Here is a 21,266-nt window from a genome sequence, read left to right as displayed (position 1 = left end):
TGGTGATATTCTGCAATGCTGTATAATGTATTGCTGAGATTTGTACTCATCTATAGCCGGTGGTATTCTGCATTACTATATAATGTATTGCTGAGATTTGTAGTCCTCTATAGCTGGTGATATTCTGCAATGCTGTATAATGTATTGCTGAGATTTGTAGTCAATCTACTGCAGTCAGTGGCAGAACTACTAGGGTTGCAGCTGCAACTGGGCCCTGGCACTTCAACGCTGTGCTAAAATCCTTACTCTGTATTGTCTTAGAAAAACCGTCAAATGACACAAAAAAAAAAGCTTTTGGTAATTGGTATCAGCGGGTACTTAAGGACACTATCGGTACTCATACTCAGTGTGGTAAAAATGGTATCAGTGCATCCCTAATACAAACTATTATCTCTCATAACATATCTCTCTTTGCAACAAAATTACATGTGCAACTGTTGACAACCCTACAGATGCAGCTTAAAGTAACAGCCACAACCCTGCACAAGCTTCTTCAGACAACATTTAATTGTAGAAAAGGGTGCGGGTGTCTGACCAGATCTATGTAAATTACAAAGAGCATTGAGTCTTTTTTTTCTGTTGCCTATTAGACTGCACAGCCATATTTAGACACCCTGTGAAGGAAAGTATAGGTACAACTATAAAAACTGAGGTTACAATGTCTATATCGGCTGCATATACATTTATTTGACCTGAATTGGGCTTTATATCTCAGCAAATAGTCTCACACATGGAACTAATTAAAAAAGACATTTCATACAACACAGCCTAATGCCTTCTTCCTAGTGACACATTGGCATCTTCTAAAAGTAAGTAGTGATGTATTCTACAATATCTGTCTGAAACACTTAGATTAGTGGAATAAGATCAGTCAGGGCATTTTCTGCCACTCTGTCTAGACTTTCCAATCAGTGAGAGTATACCTAAAGGATGTGTGGTTGATATGGGTCAGTTTAAAAATCAATGCCTGACTCTTTGACTTTTATATATAGGAGTATTTTTATGTGACATCTTACCACTGCCCACATAAAGATATCTGTATAGAAAGACAGGTTCATTACAAAGTTTTGTACAGTGTCAGACAGGTACTCCCCAATACTGAATATCCCCATTGCTGTTATTACTATAACGGATTAACTAACTGGCGTTTTTATTTCTAAATAAATATTAAAATACGAATATGTAAGTTTAATTTTCAATTGTTCTAGTTTTGAGACATCATGGTGGTAGTCTTATATCTGTTGTGTCACCCTTAAGTTGGCCTTGCACTATGGCTGGTTCACAGAAATTTGCACAGTGGATGCTGCTGTCAGCACCCTTCCGGCTGGCATCCTTTAATCAGGTGATCAAAGGATTTGGATGAAAAGTCCACGGGCCGAACGGGACTTAAAGCTAATCAGCTGCAAGCTCCATTCAGGTATTCTGTCAGAATATAAAGAAAGCAGCGGGGGATTCCTCCATCCACGCTCGTGAGCGTGGATGGAGGAATCTGTTATATTGTCTTTGTTCAGCCCGCAGGTTGAACAAAGAAAATATAACAGTGTTTGGCCAGCTTTATTTTTTTAAGTGAGGTGAGATCTCAGAGCAATGCACTATGTCATTATCAATGTCATCATCAGGGTTATATGGAAGGAAATGCAAATCCTTTGAAAGGCAAAACCTGTCACTGCTGTATTCTAGTATGCCATGAGTTTAGAGGCAGGAACCATTAAAAGCTGCAGGATTCTCGGACATTGACAGTCCCAGAAGTGTTGGTTTATAGCAGACATGGTGGGACCAGTGCCTGAGCAGGCACTGGTGCAATGGAGCAGTGTTGAACGGGCATCAGGAATATCAAGTACCTACACATTTCTTTACAAGTACGTGCAAGGAATAAACAAATGTTAATAGGACAGGGTCCAATAACATTTGATCAATTATATTATAATGGCGCTTTTTACAGCTGTTATAATGGAACACAAACACTGATTTTTGCATAGTAATGTACGTTACATAATACTGGTTTAGTTTCCTTGAGCTTTACTGCAAGAATCAGACCACAAATATCTGTAAAAGTTTTGTCAAGCATTACAATCCCAAACAGAGTTTGCTATATAATGCAAAAACACTTTGTACTGACTTAAAAATAAATTCAAAGTCTTTCCAAAGATGTTAAATCCATTATGCTTCTAACGGTCCATAGCCATGAAGGGGTTAAATATGATGTATTGTACTGCTTTATTCAAAAGTATAATACTCTATCCACCTCCATAAAAATATAGTCTTTAGTATAATGATTTACAATGTAGTTCCATTAACACAATGTTGAAAAGAGGTTATGCTATATTCATGCATCTCCACTTCACTCAATTAAAGTACCTCCTGCAGCTGTTTGTTCAGTGAAAGTGTTTATTTTCTCTTTTTGCTGCCTGCTTTTGTCTCCTGCAGACCATATGCTACACTGCCAGGAGCACCTGTATTAAGAATTCTGAGTTGAAATGAGCGGGAACTCACAAAGACAGATAAGACTTTCCTATTCTGTTTTATCAGCTTGCTGTGAATTAGCATTTTGTCGGATTGCTGACTTTCTCTTCGAAATGACCACCCCCCAGGCTACAACATGGAATAGCCAGATACAGTGTGCCAATCTTTTAAAATAGCATTTTAATTTACAGTACTAAAGTTTAGGAATGCAACGGCAGTTTAAATTTACTACAAACTAGGTAGATTAGAGCCATTTTACTTTAGAAAGTGCTTAGCATGTCATAATTTTGTCAGTATCTACAATTAACTAAATCAAGCAATGGTTATGATGTTGTAGCAAGCTGTGGCTAATAGCCCCTTCTAAAGATACTCACCGAACTATTCTGGCACTGGACACTGGAGCTGTTGAAGCGCAGAGCTGGCATCCTATGCATCACACCCTGTATGTTTAGAACACACTCATAACCCCTCTGACCTGACTGTGGTTGGGGCAGGTTTCTGGCCTTAAGGGTGATCGGCTTTACTTCCCCAACCGGGATCAAGATCTCTTCTGTGGGTACCAGCTGTGGGCAATCCTAAAATAAAAAAAATGTATTTAATCAGATATTAAGAAATGTATTATCAAAATGATGTATATATATATATATATATACACACATATATATATATATATTTCCATGCGCTAACTGGTATACAGTAAAGGAGTTTCTCACACACAAGCATATTGCTACATAAAAGATTGTTCCATTCCCTTTTTGCGCAGACACACATGTTCTGACCACCAAAATCCTGCTGGTAAGCAGCTACCCTCCTCCTGCTATCGTGTAATTTTTCTCTGCGGACTAAGGGCCACATTACATGAGCAATTTGATAGAATTACCGTACCAGCACTTTTGTTGCTAAGTTGCTGAGCAATTAACTTTATATCACATATTGGAGAAGACTATAAATTGTCAGTAACTTCAATCAATGTATCCAGTTTATCTTCACGGCAGCCATTTGTAACTATATATCTAATACGCATTTTTTTTTTATTCAGAACAAACAAGACTTTCTTTTGGTGATATAGTCATGCAAAAACTATTTTATTTTCCATGCAATTTGTCGACCAATAATGTTTTGTAATTTTGGGGTAACCCCTTCTACTAAGTCTACTAAGTCTAAGCAGTACTGCTTATTGTGAAAAATGAACTGTTAGTGCGAAAAAAAAAGCATTAAGAACAGTACTTAAAGCTCTGTTCACGCTTGCAATGCGGGAGCGTGTGCAATACCGCATGTGACCCCTCATCGCATGTTGGAATGTGCGGTGCCATGATACTTTAATGGCACCACAATGCACTTAGCCATCCCATCACGTTGCATGGTAATCTATTACCCTTCAATGTTGTGCAATTTAATGCAGATCTTTAACTCTTGCAGTAAGGCTTTTCTCTAGGTTCAAATTTAACAAAGTTATACCTGCTCACCCCCCCCTGTGCAGCAGTCTAAGGTCCTGGGAGTCATCACATCCTATATACAGTGTATAGGATGTGAGGATGCTTCCCTTCAGTGATAGCATGTCAGCATCATCACATCCTATACACTGTATATAGGATGTGAGGATGCTGACATGCCATCACTGCAGGGGAGGAGGAGACAGGCAGAAGGGACTGGTCAAGAGCAAGCCGGCTCCAGGAGCAGGTGGGTATAACTTAGTTATTTTTGAACCTAGACAAAAATGAGCTACTCCCGCACTGCATGGGTTAAAAATTGTTTTTCGTGGAGTCCTGCTTTCAAAAGAAAAGGTGCACGCATGCACTTTCAGTGTAATTTAGTTGCATTAGCCAGACCTTTCAAATAAATGGGCTACACCACCGCCGCGCAAGATAATGCACCCTGCAGCACCTATGTAATCTCGCATTTCAGAGATGTGAATGGGGGGGGCTAAATGGGATCTGATTGTAATATATTAAGGCATCATGTGCAACATAAAAAAAAACCGCTAAATGATCTGTGACCTGAAGATATTAAATATCTAAAACAGCCATTTTTTTAAAAACACTGTCCAGTCACATTTACCGACATTCATAGTATATTCTTGGCACATTCACTATCAACTTTCACCATATTAATAATGTGATGAATAAGCTCTCAGTGAATGTGCGTAAATGTTTTAAGAACAGTGTAAATATTTTCATGACAAATGTCTGTTGAATGTTTCATAAATGGCATAGGATTTAGAAAGGTTCGATTGTCCAACCTTTGGAAAAAGAGTCAATTCATAAATATTCTGTTATATGTTTTATCATGAGGTTTTTTTTTCATTATCTGTTTAGAAATACAGCATTGGCTAATTCACAAAATAGATTATTATGTTTTATTTGCATGACACATTTTAACTCTTGTTAATATGGAACTATGTAAAAGTCAATTCAAAAGCATTATTATATAGGTTATTAAATACCACTAGCTGACAGATTAAAATGTGGGAGTTCTTTTGGAGATGGGTTCTATTGAGATTTGGATAAAATAACAAACCATGGAAAGTCTAAGCTTTTTACAAAAAAATAAATTGCATTCAAAAATACCCATGTTATTAAATGATTAAAACTTCTTTAACATATTCAATAATCGTACATTATACAATTTTGCATATAATATGATTTTTTAGATGTATTGTATTATTCTATTATTTATAATCTATATTTTATTAATCATAGGAACTACCAGTTAATCTTTTATTTACTACTGAGAATACCTTAGCAATCAAAATTAAGGCATGTGGCATCCCTTATGAACAAAAAAAATAACATTTATAGGTAATAAGAAAAGAAAAGGCTTGCTATAAAAAAAAAAGCTGGGGAAAAAGAAAAGATAGTCATTAGCAACCAATTATATTGCAACTGTTTTGTCTAGTGCAGGTTAGACCATAAAAAAGCCATTTTTCTCGTGGAAAGTGAAAGACACCCTTTCCTCTGGTTTATATATTGATTGATTTCGTTTTTCCACTCATTTATACCCTATACCCACTTTTGTTGCCCCAAAGGGTTACAACACTGATAGTATTTCCATCCCTTCACCTTTGAGTATATTTCATTAATCTCCAAATTGTGTGTTTCTAGCTCTACAAGGCATGCATTATCCCTGTTTCTATTCCACAGCAGTACTGATAACTGACATTCTAAAGGTCTTTGCTCCCACAGAGAGTTGCGGATACATACACCGCGTGTTTAAACAAATTTCATTACTTATTCTACTAGAGTGCTATTCATATGCAGAGCAACCCCAGGGAACTGGACCAATCCATCATAGCTTTTGCCACTAACTTCTAGTAAGTTAAATAACACCCTAGGATAACAAACACATACAATCTGGTTTTTATCTATTTATTTTTAACGGTGTTGGCTTCCTTTTCATCAAATCCATTTGCAGCTCAGTGCTGCCATAGAATGCAAATACTTTTAGTAATAGTTTTTAGAATTAAATAACTTGTGTGTATATTTTCATAAATTATTATATGGGGAGCCCATATCCTATTGTGTCTAGGATATAAATTATTCTCACTACTGTTCTCCACTACTATAGCCTAAAAGACAGGAAGAAATTCATATCATGGTCACCCTTCTCTTAAGGCATGTCCTGCCCACCTCACTAATAAAGCAGCAAAGGTTAGTTGAAACATATTCTACAAACACAGGTGTCTGTACATAAACAGAAAGATAAAAATAAATACAAAAATAAAAATACCCTTACTCACTAATGCAATTAAATGTCACAAGCACATTCACATATATTATGAATTCATAAAGGGTATCGTGGGCACTCTTTAGAACTCTGTTGTGCCTCTGCATGAAAAATATCAGTGCTTGCAACAGATTTATGTACCTGTTAGGAACAGGTAAATGAATTTGTCTCATGTAGGCTAGCAACAAGGCCAGAGTGTTCATACTGGACATACTGCAGTTCAGTTCAGCTCAGTAGCAATGAGCCTGATAAAACTACAGGCTCAGTGTTATAGAGCTTCCGGCCCGGCCACTGTACTTGCCACCCAGGCAGGCGAAGCAGGAAAGATGCTGTGCTGTTGCGTCAGTGGAACCAGATAGGGATTCTAAAAGACTAGTTTCCCATCAGGTCCACCTACCCTGCAACTGACAGGAGACAACAGTAGGAGAATTACATATATAACTAGCATTGTCAGAAGGACAGGTTGTGTGTGCACAGCGCCCTTATTAAATAAAGGTCCCTCTGTTAATTAGGTGCATATTGCACAGTGACAGTGCACACCTGGTTGTACATATAGAAGCTCACTGTATCACTTCTTCTCCTGTCTCACATGTGATCAGGAAGTGTTTGCCAGGGAAGATAGGCAGCAAAGCAGCACAACATTTCCCGCTGTTTGTGATGAGTGTATGTCTGGACACTCAACACAGGGAACCTTATTGGCTGCCTCCTTCTTCCTCCCATCTGCTCAGCTAGGCAGACGGAAAAGGGGAAGATGAGTCAGTTTTCCTGGCCCAATTTCGAAAAAGTTAAGCATCTGTATAGACATTTATCAGAGAAAGTCAGTCAACTCCATAAGCAGATCTCCACCGGCTCAGACCAGGCGCAGATCCGCTGCTAATACCAGTGTTATAGCTAAGATATTACTTTATACGGTGCAGAAACTGTGACAAATCGCAATTTTCAATTTTCCAGGTTTTGGTGCACGTCACAAATCATCTTCAACATAGCTGTTGGTGCACATATACCTGTCCCACAAATACCCGTTTAGACTGCCAATGATGTTCACCTAATTCAGGTTCCTGTAATGGTGTGACAACGATGCTGCACTGCTCCTAAATTCAGAGCAGATTTGCCACTCTCATGTAGACTGCACAGCACTGGAGCGGTATGAAAAAATGTTGCAGGGGGAGTGACTATCAGCTTGTCATTCAGCCCCTGGCCAACTTAGTTCTGCCCACTGTGTTCTGGATTGACAGCACTGCCTCTGGTGTTGAAGCTGCAGCGTCTGGAAGGGGGAGGATGGAAGCACAAATAAAGGAAGATTTGGCTCAGTCAGAGAAAGTAAAGGAAGTTTTTTGTTTACTTTATGAAGCTTGAGCATCACAGAGTAACAGGATTTGGTACTAGTTTAGACTGTCATTCAGGAGCCTTTTGTTGTACTTTCATTTTTTACGTCTGCAGTATGTTTTATATGAGTTTTTCTTGTGCTTTTGCCTTGAGGAAGTCTATCAAATGCATACAAAAATTACACTGGATGAAGCAATATAAACATATTTAAACAGGATATTAACACATTATAGAGCACAAACAAAATGCAGCTTTACATCTTTTGATATGCATCTGGCTACTACATAAAATATCCCTGTCTGCTTATCCTAAGGGATGTCCCATTACAACCAGAATGCAACATAGAAATCGTAGATAAAATTGTATTGTGACACATCTGACAATTTGTAAAGCTAGTGTGTGCATGTTCCTGTTTTCCCTGTGGAATGTGTAAGTTCAGGCACTAAATAAGCAGATAAAGTATCTGACTGGCTGCTTGACATGTAGACAAGGGCAGCTGGTTCCTAATACACATAGACAACTTATGTCTTTGAAGATGATGTAAACATACATTTGACTCTGATGGTACCATGCCAAAATTTGTAAAGAAAAACATTTACACAGTGGATCAGTCTGCAGCACTGTCAAATACCCGTATGGTAATGACAGTCTGAAAGCTATAGTGTAGGCCAAGGGTCCCTAACTGTGGCCATAATACCAGTCATGCATTGTAATGGTAAAGAGCCGTGGCCACTTGGTATCTCTATCTGGAATAGAATGCATAACAGAAAGGCAAGCACATAAATGGAGCTCTTGAGATGGACACACAACAAACCAGTCCGTTGTGCTATTGTTGCTTATAAATGAAACAGGGAACATTTTCTATTACTGCACAGAGAAAAACATTGGCAGAGTTTCCTTATGCAGTCCAATATTTGTGGATACAAGCCAACAGATCTTCCTAGGTAAAAATAAGTTGTACCAGTATAATACCTCAGAGACGTTGACCCGGCCTTCCTGAAAGGAGCATGTGGTTGGATCATGAGTGCAGAGATTGCGGTATTTGCACCAGTGGCAGCGAAATGCACTATTCACACAGGACAAGCACCTTGTAGAAAACAGAGAAAACAACTCTCAGTGTTTAAAAAGATCTGACAATGCATTGCTAATATCTTATCTAAGCATTTGTAGCAGTTAAGCAGTCATTGTGGTGGTTAATCTACCCTACTGCTACTGTTAAATCTACATTTAAAGAGACCTTGAACTCAGGAGTTTAGTCTTAAAAATGTATTCAAGTACCTTAACTATTGGCAAAGATGTATCTTGTTTGTGTATCACCTAGCTGTAGATCCTCAAATCATCTCTGAATTGGTGCCGACACTGTTCTTCCTTCTGGAGGGTGGCTACTTGTGTCCTCCATGGTCCCTGTGTGTGTTGTAAAGTAGCCACCACTCCAAGCTCACTTCCATGATGGACTACAATCTCATGTTTAATTTACGAATTTGTATTGAGATTGTAGTCCATCACAGGAGTGACCTCAGAGAGGTGGTTACTTTACAACACACACAGGGACCATGGGGAACAAAAGTAGCCACCCTCCAGAAGGAAGGACAGTGTCAACATGAATTCAGAGATGATTTGATGAGCTACAGCTGAGTGATACCATAATAATGTACAGTATTGGTAATAGTTAAGGTACTTGAATGTATTTTTAATAGGCATGCACCAATACCAAGTACCATACTCGGTACAAGTACAAGTACCGATACTTTGGGCTCCAAGACTAGACTAGAGAAAAATTCAAAAATTAGGAGGCAGCTGTCATTTGTAAGGAACAAACGGAGCTCCTGGGATTTGTACATCTCTGTTTTAATGTATGATTTTGTTTTATAAATATGAAAGAAGGGATGCACAGATACCAGTTTTGCGAGTACTGATACTTGCCCAATTACTTACAAGTACTGATACATTTTTGTTTATCGTCATGTGACAGTTTTTCTAAAACAATATCGACTAATGATTTCAGGACAGTGGTGGCGTACCAGAGCAAGGTCCCAGCTGCAACCGCTGCAATCCTGGTAGTTGAAAATGCCAAGTATCGGCATTGGTACTCGAAAAGTATCGGTGCATCCCTAATTTTTAAGAATCAACTACAGAGCGATCAGTGTCACTTTAATACAACATTCTTTACATATAATACAAAGATAAAAATATGGAACAGCACACATGCAGATATAAGAATAAAAAAAAAAAAAGTTACATTAGGTAACCAATAACGCAAAATATGTTCACCCTAACATACGTTATGCTTTTCTTTTAACCTTTTACAGCTGAACATTCACACTGTATTGCATTCATATTTATACACATTAAAGAGTCCGTAACAAAATACAGTGCAAAATAAAGTAGCTTTGTTTTGAGTGGCTTAAGTGACAGATACATACACTGAAAGGCAGATGATTTAGTATAAAAAGAGGCCACCCATGACTAGATGGACAGAGCAACCTGTTTAGATTCCTATGACAAGTCAATCAAAACATGTAGCAGCAAATGCTAAATAAACCAATTTATGGCCTGAGACAAAGTCTGGACTCGTCCTTGCACCGTAAATTTTTTTTGCTAAACCATCTACATTTAGCACTTCATACAAGGCATAAACGTTTGTAGTAGAAAAGCCGAGAGTATCTCTAGCACCAGCCAACTAGTATAAACAGTGACTTCCTCTGCATATACACTGAACATGGCCAAGCCTAAACAGTACAGGTTTCCTGTAACCAAGAAGGGCTCCAGCAGCATAAACACTGCATCACACTGACAGACAATAAGCATACAGATATTTGCTTTAAACATATCACATTACACACTTGTAGCAATGCCATCCATCAATACAACCTCAAAATTTATACCAAAGTGTATCAAAATACCTGACTTGCATCCATCAGATCGCTTTCTGCTCAGGCCTCCAACCTGCAATCATTAAATTACTCAAAGTTTTCTGCAGTTATGGACCTTAAAGTAACTTAGCAATGTTGCCAAGGATAGATTTTCTGTGGCAGTGGAGTTGAGTCTTCATGAAAAACCATAATTAACTGCACACGTCCACACTATACGGCTAACGTGGATGTTACTCAATCCAGGTTAGCTTTGTGCCCTCAATCACAGACACCAAGCATGCAGATGGACTGACGCCTGCATAGTTCCAGCGTGCTCATCACTCAGCAGAACCAGTGCTATAGGACCAGGATAGAGTCTCCTCTTGTCTTTCCGGTAAGTGATAATTGACACCAATGATCTCAACTGCATTCTGGAATACATGATGCACATAACATACTCTGGATCACAGCAATTTGTCATCTGTTCTGCACAGGACTTACTCTGGACCAATTCAATCTGTATGTTGTGCTGTATTGTTCCATACTCCGTACCACTGCACTCACACAATGCACTGTGCATTGCATTCTGTAGATTGTGCCACACATTATATGCTGCATTGCACAGCACAATGTCTTTTGTACATTACATAAAGAAGACAATTGTGTTCTGTATGTTTTGCTTTACATTATATAGTCTGAACCATTGCATTTTGTATGAAGTGCTATTAATTGCATTCTGTGGATTGATGTAATCTATGCACTGTGCAATCAATATGCCCCCTGCATGCTGCTCTCTATATGGTGTGCTATAATTACATTTTCAAGCCTGTACTCTGTGTATGCCTACTGCTAGGATTTTTTTTAGGATCCACAATTTCATCCTGTTTTTAAATGTATTTATTATTAGTATTTATATAGCGCCGACAATTTACGCAGAGCTTTACTGCACATTCTCATCAGTCCTTGCCCTCGAGGAGCTTACAATGTAAAGCCCCTATCTCGCATGCATACATACAAGGGCTAATTTAGAAAGGAGACAATTAACCTACCAGCAAGTCTTTGGATTGTGGGAGGAAACCGAAGAACCTGGAGGAAACCCATGCAAGCACAGGGAGAACACGCAATCTCCTTGTAGATAATTACCTGCCCGGGATTCAAACTAGGGACCCCCCAGTGCTACAAGGCAGAAGCGCCAACTACTACACCACTGTGCACTGTGTTCAGTGAATGGGCTAGAACATAAAATACACTACAATAAAGAAACAACACACAATAACCACACAGTTGCTACATTTTGTAATCTATTTAGCTATAAAAGGATAACTATGCTTTTAAACAACCCAAGTCAATCGGCCTCCCCATTCCTTTTCCCATACTACCTATAGCCCTTGTACTTAAATAATTGGGGGAACTGATCCAGTTCTCTTTTGAGACACTTATGCCACATATAGTACACATGGGCACTTTAATCTCTATGGGCCGTGATTAAAAAACCATCACCCTGCAAGCTTGCAAGGATATTCTATTAAGGCCGATTGAGAAAAGCCACATATGTGAAGTACCTTACAGACCTACCAGTTCAGAACAGGAAAAGAACACAGTCAGCATAGGTCATTGCTTCTGGATCCAGTTGTCTGCTGATATGAGGTAAGTACAAGGGCATACGTGTAGTGGTTGGGGGGGTTAGGGTTAAGCTATTCCACAAGCACATTTATCCGCAGCATACAGTGCTTTAATGTTGTGGCTCTATGAAAAATGTAAAACGGATATGACGTAGTGGATCCTGATTGTTGCTGAAAGAGTAAGCCTGATGTACTAAACTGTGAAATTAGTTAGGAGCAGTAAATAAACTTAGTTCACTTAAAAAATCCAATTGAACACTAGAGAAACATTTAAAAAAAAAAAATGCACATGAATGAATGAATGTTTGTGTTGATTTTACTACACTTTTAATTGCAGGGGGGCGTGGCCAAGCCTGGCAAAAGATGGTCACATAGGAGAAGTGCTCCGGACCTGACTCCATTTCAGGGCTTAGCGACATGGCATGAGAGGATGTCCACACCTGAGGCCTTGTTCACACCAAGCGCGTTCCAGGAGCAGAGCAGTTACAGATCGGAGCAAAACTGCGTCCAATGTATTCCAATGGTATTTTTAGCTCCAGTTCACATCGCAGCCTTCTGTTCCAGAGCAGGTCCAAAGCAGGTAAAAAACTGCAGCAGGCTCTATTTTACCTGCTCTGGACCTGCTCCATGACCTTTAGTATCCTCTTGTGTCTACAAGATGTGTTGGTTATCTTCAAGTTTGAACAGCCATGTCTGGATTACTATCCTTGGAGCTCCTCTCCGTCCCTTATAAGTGCTGGATATTATATCCTCACTACCTCGGGGGATCCAGTTTAGGGTCTCTGAATGTTTTTTATTTTTTTTTGCAGTTCTTATTTTCTTTTTTTCTATTTTCTTTGCTCTGGAGCTGTGGCTTCCGATATTACGATCTATATATTATGGCATGTCTAGCACTGATTTTTATCAACCGACTATACCAACCAATTTTTACTGTCAGCGGCACCCTTGTCTATTCTGAAGTTCTATGTTATGCTATTCTGTCGCTTTCCATAAAAGTCAATGGCTCTCAGGATTCTCTCACTTAATGCCAAATGTATGAATAGCTACTTCAAAAGAAAGTTACTCTGGGAGGATTCTCATCGCCACTCTACTGACATACTCTGCATCCAAGAAACGCATTTCAATACACGGAATCCTCCTATTTTCCAAACATAAGAATTTTCCTCATATATTTCTCTGAATTGCTCAGAAGAACAAGGGAGTATTAATAGCTATTAAAAATGATGTCTCCTTTACTCTACACTCTGTGGAGTCTGACCCGAATGGTCGTTTTATCATCCTAGTCTGCGATATTAATTCCACTACTATCGTTCATGAGTAGGCTTCGAACGAAAAATAAATTCCCATTCTTAAATACTATATAACAAGCGATATCAATGAAATAACGGCCGAAATGAAGAAAATAAGCTTTGTGAATTGACCCCTATATCCAAAAATCCATCAAGTACGCCAGGGTCATTTCCTTCTATGTGGTGACTTCAAGCAATTCCAGATGCCTCAGTTGACATTTCGAACCCTACATCTTCCCGTAGACCATCCTTATCCAAATTGCTCTTCAAAGAAGACATTTACGATATTTGGAGATGTCTACATCAGTCGGAACAAGACTATTCCTTTTTTTTGTCTTATTATAACATCAATACGGGGAAATCTCTGGTTTTACCGATACATTTAAAGAAAGCTGAACAACTTATCCTGCGGTAAATATATAGTATTACTTGGGTTACATCTAAGGTTCCGTATCTTGGCATACATCTAACATCCCCGTCTACCTATATGTGTAGATATACATTTCCTACCACTTCTAGAATTAGTTAAATCTGATTTATACCATATTGCTAAATTTGAAATGTCCTGGATAGGCGAATCTCATCCTTCAAAATGGTCGTACTTCCCAAGATTCTATATTATTTTTGAATATCTATATTACTCCCCTCTTACTTTTTTCAACACTGCACTGTACTATTGATAATTAAATTTGGCAGGGGAAAAAACCAGAGTGAAACGCACAACTTTGTAAACACAAAGGAGGAATGAGTCTCCTTAATCTCACTACTATGCATCCCCACTGGACCAACTGTATGTCTGCTTTCACCCATTACAACATAAACTTTGGTCAACCATGGAACAGCAATTTGTTCATCAGGGAGATCTCTGGTTGATAGCCCATTGTGTAAATGGGAAACGCCATCCTCTTGAATACCTTTCCTTATTATCCTCTTTGAAGGCATGGCTGCATTTAATATATAATAAAATTCCTAATGCCCTTATATTTGATAGACCCATCCCAATAGTCTCTTATGAACTCCTTTTTCCACATCTTAATCTTTCTTCTTGGAAAAAAAGACACACCTTTTATTAATGCCCTTTCTACCCCTTTGGATTACTATAGTTTTTCACAAATCTCTCATTATAGGAGGTCTAATACTTTTAACTCCTTGAGCATTCACTCAACGGCCTGGGATATATTCCAATCTGATAGATATCATAATGGGGTACCTCCAGATTCTATGCATTAATTCAAGACAATATGAGTTTTAGTAAAACATCCCAAATGCTTAAATGGGAATCTGATCTGAAGTTGAATGTTTCAAATCAACAATGGGAAGTGGCACTGAGGGCCAATACATCTCACTCCTGGTGCATCGACCTTTGGGACAATGCACAAAAAATCCTTATCGGATGGTACCTCACCCCATATAGATTATCAAAAATACAGCCGACATCTTTACCTCTTTGCTGGCAAAACTGTGGCCAAGTGGGTAACTTACCTCATGTTTTCTGCTTTTGCAAAAGTTTAAAAGGCTTTTGGCAATGTCTAAGCTTCTAGCTAAATTCTCAAGTATCAACATTCCATCACCTGAAATGGCGCTCTTAAGCATTTCTGTTGATAGCTATCCTCTTCAACATAGATCCGTCATCATGCATATCTTATTCTTAGCTAGAATTCTTACAGCACGCAATTGGCACACTTACAATATTCCATCCATTTCAGAAATTCTACATAAAGTATCCTCTAATTGTCACTAAGAATTACTTATTGCATATAGGTTAAACTCACGAGGGGGAGTTTATCAAAACTGGAGCAGAGAAAAACTGGAGCAGCTGTGCATGGCAACCAATCAGCTTCTCTCTTTAGTTTGTTCCGTTAAGATTTGAAAATTAAAGAGAGAAGCTGATTGGTTGCCATGCACAGCTGCTCCAGATTTCATCTGCTCCAGTTTTGATACATTCCATTCCATTATTTTTATATACATATATATACATATATTAGGGATGCACCGATATATCGGCCGCCGAAACATATCGGCCGAAAATTGCACTTTTGGCATAATGCCGAAAGAGCCATGTTTCGGCCGACACATCGGCGCATCCCTGGTTTCTTTTCTCCCCGCTGAGCGCTGTTCCAGCGTGGAGAAAAGAAAGCAACAGCCGGCCGAGCGCTGCAGGACGAGGCACAGTGAGCGGCCGGCGTCTCTCCTCCCACACTGCTCAACCGCCTATCACAGTCCGGCAGATCGGTGTGGGGGCGGAGTCAGTGTGTGTCAGAGAGAAAAGCAAGGTACACACACTTAGTGATCAGTGATCGCTGAGTGTGTGTACATAATTGAGGACATGTTATGTTAACTATATCCTCAATTATGAATGAATGGGAGTGATCTACATCACCCCCATTCATTCATAATTGTAGTTATAGTAAACAAACAATGTTCTCATGTTATCAATGAACAGGAACACTCAGAGGATTCCTGTTCATTGATAACAGGGGACAGAGAAAAAGAGAGTGAGGACTTTGTGTTTTCAATCTCTTTTTCTATTTTAAAAGGGAAATATCAGGGGTCTGTTTAGACCCCTACTATTTCCCAGAAGCCCCTAAAAGTAAAGTAAAAAATAAAAATATTTAATAAAAAATGAATAAAAATGAATATAAAAAAATTTAAAAAGTTTACAAAAAATAAAATAAAAAACATTTTTGGTATGTGCTGGATTAGTGTGATCCTAGTTCATTGTATTACTTCATTGCTGTGCTGTATGTGTATAGGCCAATGCCAGGGATCCCAACCTGAAATAAGCAATTTCAGGGAGGTGTCCCTCTCATTTCAGGGAGGTGCCCTCCCCCCCCCATCCGCGGAGGGGGGGGTTAGGGGGGGCTGGGAGAGAGCACCCCCCTGAAATGATGGCAGATAGCACAGGAAGCAATAGCTTCTTTGCTATCTGCAGACTTTTTTTTTTTTTTTGCAGTTGTCAGAATAAAAAAAAAAAAGGCATAAGAATGCATAGCTAGATTCCTATTGGCTATTTCACTTTGCAATAGCCTATAGCAAACTAGCTATTGCACCCGCCCCCTGCTGCTTTCAATCACCAGAAGAGGACCTGATAGAAAAATTCAGGCAATTTTTTGCAACCCGTCCAGCTCACTGCGTTCTGGGGTGTTCCAGCAATGCATTATAATGTAAATAATAACAGCTCTTTAACCCCCCCCACAAAACACACACATTTGTGTATCCCTATTTAATAATATAATGCATTGCTGGGACTTGTGGTCCTGCATAGTTGGTGCTATTCTGTATTGCTGTATAATCATCATACAGTAATGCAGAATAGCTCCAACTATGCAGGACTAAAAGTCCCAGCAATAGATTATAATGTAAATGATAATAACAGCTTTTAACCCCCCGCCCCCCACACACACACAGGTGCATCTCTACTTAATAATATAATGTATTGCTGGGACTTGTAGTCCTGCACAGCTGGTGTTATTCTGCATTGCTGTATGATGATTATACAGTAATGCAAAATAGCTCCAACTATGCAGGACTACAAGTCCCTGGACTCCTCCCCCCTTCCCTTCGTTAGCCGACAGAGCCACTTGTGGAAGGGGGGAGGAGTCCGGTGACGTCGATGTCCGTGATGTCACCGGATCTCCGACGGAAGACCCGGAAGCCGGCGGAGAGGTGAGTACAGATCAAAAGAACTTTGATCGATCAAAATATGTTTTGATCGATCAAAACATTTTATGATTAATCGAGGGATTAATTTAATTTCCGCAGCCCTAATATATATATACACACACACACACGCATATATATATAGTTTGTGGTTTGCCCTGATTGCCATTACTAAGTTGCATCTATGCCCCACTGAGCTCAAAAATGTTTTGTCCCATGTTGGATATTAATGGTGTTATATGTGTTTTATATTTCATACACTTTCATAAAAACCTAAAGTAAAAAAAAAAGAAAAATCAGAAAGACTATTTTAAGGCTGTATTTTGTGGCTTCAATGCTTTATCAAATATATTAATTAATTGTATATATATTTAACTTTATATACACAATATTTGTGTACGTACTATATGTTTTACTAATGAAGCTATCTGCACCTGAAAAATTGGCTTTTCCCTGTATAGTCAAGACTTATTTTAAATCTATTCCTAGATGGAATTAACCACTGTTGAAGAAAGAAAAGCACAGTCAAAGCCATTTCCCACATTTTCAGAACACCACAACATCATGATTTTTCTTTTCAGAATTCTTATTAATATTTCACAGCTGCTGTTAACTATGTTATATATTTACATCTGTCAATACTGTTAATCAGTCTGTAAAGTGAGGTTAAAGCTGTTGCCGCTATATACAATAGTGGGAATAATAATAATTTACCCATGAAGGAGATACACAAACAATAACAAACTGGAAAACTGGAAAAACTGGAGCAAATGTGTACAGCACAAACATGCTGCCTAAACTGTAAAGGGCTCCCTTCAAACCTATTCATGTGTTCATTACCACTTTACGTGATGTGTTATGATGCGCAAACCACAATGATGATGCACGTGTGGTATTAAATATGACTTACAATGTGTTGGCATTCATTCAGCATGTCACCCCAATGCACATATACTGTGTTTACAATTGCATCTGGTCTTCAGTGCACCACAATGCACAAATACACAATGTGTTTTCGTGTGCTGTTATGTCCAAAGAAGTCCAGGCATATTTTTCGGAGGTCAACATTTGTTTTGGGGCCCATTCAAAGTAAAAAGACTGCCTAAGCAGATAGCATAATAATGCACACATAGGTTTGAATGGTTCTTAAGTGTTAGTACAGTCCACCTGAGGTGTGCTAAACACACTCTGGTGCTAGAAGGGCACAGTCACTCTGGGAACAATTAATTGAAAATAAATGTTTCAAAAGGATGCATTGCATTAAATAGTGACATTCAAATAATCTGCTGACCAGTGGACTACATTTTACTTCATTTGTACACTCTGCAGACTTGCAGGACACTGCTAAAAGTGATGCCTGAATACATCTTGACCTGTAAATAATGTTTTGAACAACAGAAATTTCTTACAGTTGATGACCACTGCAGTTGTAGAATTTGAAGTCCGTGCTCACAAAAATCTTTCCAGTCTCTTTGGAGATCAGCTGAAGCTCCACACCATACCAGTCTAAAAGACAAATTGACTACAATCATTACAATGACACAGATGTCATAAAAAAAGACAGCAAAAATAAAAAGTGTACATTAATTCAATATGCAGTAATACTGTGTGGATCTTCAACCAGAATACATATCTACCCTATCTGCTGGTCTTCATGTAAACCTTATTAAGTTAGTTAAGGCCCACAGTATGGAAAAAGCAATGGAGGCACATACCTCAAACACATTTAGCAACCTGCAAGAGTATAGGAAGAAGTAGTCCCCTAAAGGACTACAATGGGTTCTGTTTCTGAGATTGCAAACTGTGAAGTGTATAAAAAAGTATATCTAAGTTTTGGATTGTGTAGAAAAGGTTAAAACCCATTAGGTTCTTTTTTTATGCTATCTGTGCCCTATCAAGGAGATTTCTCTTTAATAGTTTCTCAGTGACCAATGGGAGTGAAAGGAAATTTCTCCAAAGTGAGGCAATATCCAATCCACTGGGGCATGTCCCCTCTATTTCTGTTCGGATTACAACTGTACCATTTTTAATTTCCCAATAATTTCTGTATTGATGACAATTGTAACTAGAACGAAAATGGAGGGTGAATCTCCCCAGTGACAAAACAGACAGCAATAAAAATCTAAGGGTGGTTCTAAACCTTTCCCACTCCATCCAAAACGAAAAAAAAAATTTGACTTTCAATATACTTTAGATGTGGAAAAAAAATAACACACACATACAGATATATTTTTCATACGATACATACTAGCATGAAAAATGTTTTAACACATTTTCATCCTCTTTCCCAAAAGTCACAATGTAAGCTCTTCTAAATTGGAGGAAACACATCAAAATTGGGCATCAAAATTGCTTTAGTGATTAGCACTTCTGACTTAAAATCCCAGCCATGATACTGCATTGATACAGCATTGAATTTGGATGTTCTCCCTGTGCTTCTGTGGATTTCCTCTGGGTACTCCAGTTTTCTGCTAAACCCCAAAGACATACTGTTAGATGAATTGCCTCCTGTCTAAATTGGCCCTAGTATGTGTACAGTATGTATGCTTCTCAGATAGGTACCTTGGATTTTAAGCTCCGTGAAGGCAGGGATTGATGTTAATGTACAGTATGTAAAGTACTGTGTAAATTATCACGCTATATAAATGACTAATAAATAGTGCGTTTTTTTTTGTGGTCATTATGTGCTAGCTAACCCATGAGCATTTCATTTAGAAATGAAATCATAGCAAATACACACAACTATACTTTAAGGAGCGTTAAAAACATTTAAAAAAAAAAAGAGTGAAATGTACATGGGGGTGTATTGTACTATGCATGCACAGGGCTTCAGGCACTAGCCATCATATGAGCTTCCACATATTGGTGCTTGGAATAAAGAGTCTAATGATAAATACCCCTACATATATTTTTCTATGATAGACAGCATGGGATGTTATGACAAGCCATTTGCCATGCTATTGGCACATTTAGTTGATTAGTTTGTAACTTTATGTCATTGTCGTCTGTAAGCTGCTTTAAGGTTCTAACTTTGTGAGTACTAAACTCTGAGGTTACTATAGGTGTATATGAAAGCTTTCATTAGAATGTGCATTAGATGAGGATAAATCATTAGTCAGTAGGAAATCATGGAAAAGCCTAATGGGTAAGCTTCCCAAATCAGAGCCGAGTCAGGTAATTTCCAAAAACAGAGAGTTATATCCTGTAATACTTTAATTTAAGCAGAAGGGAAATCAGCAATGTTAACTGCAAATGTGACAACAATTTATCAATGTTAAGATTTTAAATGTTCAGATTATAAAAAAAATATTTGATAGTTTTCCCATTAGCTCTTGTCTAGAACCACACAATATCTACTTGCCCTAAACAATTATTTCCCAGTTAATAGTTTTCTTTCTTGATAGACTTTTATAGCTTTACACAGCATTTGTTATTCAGAGATTCCATCATTTTAGCTGGTCCAATAAGGGGAGCATTACAAACTGTGAGGATAGAAATGTGGCCTGCCATTGCTGATGTGTCTTGTTTTGCAAGCTTTACTGGGGCTGCCATCTTTATTCTTTACCACTTGGTTAGTCAAGGACCAGGAAAAAGTATGTACTCATGGTATGTATAAGTTGTCAAGCAAATCACCAATGGCAGCACACATACTCCCATTCTGACAAATTACTTCAATGTGTTATGCCCTTGCCCCAGTCTTACGATCACACCCAGACTCTGTGTAAGCTTATAGTAATAAGGACTCTAGAGGAACCATTCTTTAAATAATATTGAAGGAAAAAGGTCATACCTTGATCTGCAGGAATGATGGGTACATCTTTTGAAGAGGGTGAAATACAGACAATTTTATTGCCAGACACTTTCCCCTCGACCTGAGTAATGTTGCCAAATGAGCAAGTTACACCAAAAGACAGATCTGGAACATCAGTAACTTCCAGAGTGAGCTAGGAAAAAGAACAAGAGATCACATTTTTTTCCTTTGCTATTAAAACGTTTTTCTATATACAGGAAGGGTTCAAGTTGGGAGGGATTACTCAGGATGTTCAGGTAGACATCTGGCTAACTGTAGCTGCAGAGAGTAATAGAGGGTTTCACAAAATGATACCTTGTGTCTGAGCACCCAAGCATATTTGACAAGATGAACACTTGGGTGTGGCAAGTCCAAAAATGGAAAGCTCTATATGTTACGATTCCCCCAATGGTTTGGAGAGTTGCCCATTTAAAAGGGGCGAGGTGTGTCATGCAGAAGGTCTTGACAGGTGGTGGTAACATTGTATTCTATTAGCAATAATGTTGCTAGAATAATTTGTTGCCAGGATCAGCTCACCTAA

At 38.5% G+C, this 21,266-nt stretch overlaps 1 protein-coding gene across 1 annotated transcript in view; it reads right to left on the bottom strand.

Annotated features, from left to right (window-relative positions):
* The window catches only part of PLXNA2 (plexin A2), a 275,782-nt gene that overhangs the window by 102,860 nt on the left and 151,656 nt on the right, over nt 1-21,266 (bottom strand). Inside the window, exons 6-9 of the mRNA XM_018561322.1 lie at nt 20,726-20,879; nt 18,345-18,441; nt 8,485-8,599; nt 2,838-3,038 (exon numbers count right to left, since the gene is read on the bottom strand). Coding sequence (XP_018416824.1) covers nt 2,838-3,038; nt 8,485-8,599; nt 18,345-18,441; nt 20,726-20,879 — 567 coding nt within the window. The remainder of the gene's footprint in view (nt 1-2,837; nt 3,039-8,484; nt 8,600-18,344; nt 18,442-20,725; nt 20,880-21,266) is intronic.

Source organism: Nanorana parkeri, unplaced genomic scaffold (assembly GCF_000935625.1).
Source record: "Nanorana parkeri isolate BGI_ZX_2015 unplaced genomic scaffold, ASM93562v1 scaffold516, whole genome shotgun sequence".
Taxonomy (NCBI): Eukaryota; Metazoa; Chordata; class Amphibia; order Anura; family Dicroglossidae; genus Nanorana; species Nanorana parkeri.
Note: the sequence above shows the minus strand (reverse complement) of the source record. Positions and strands in the feature narration are given on the sequence as shown.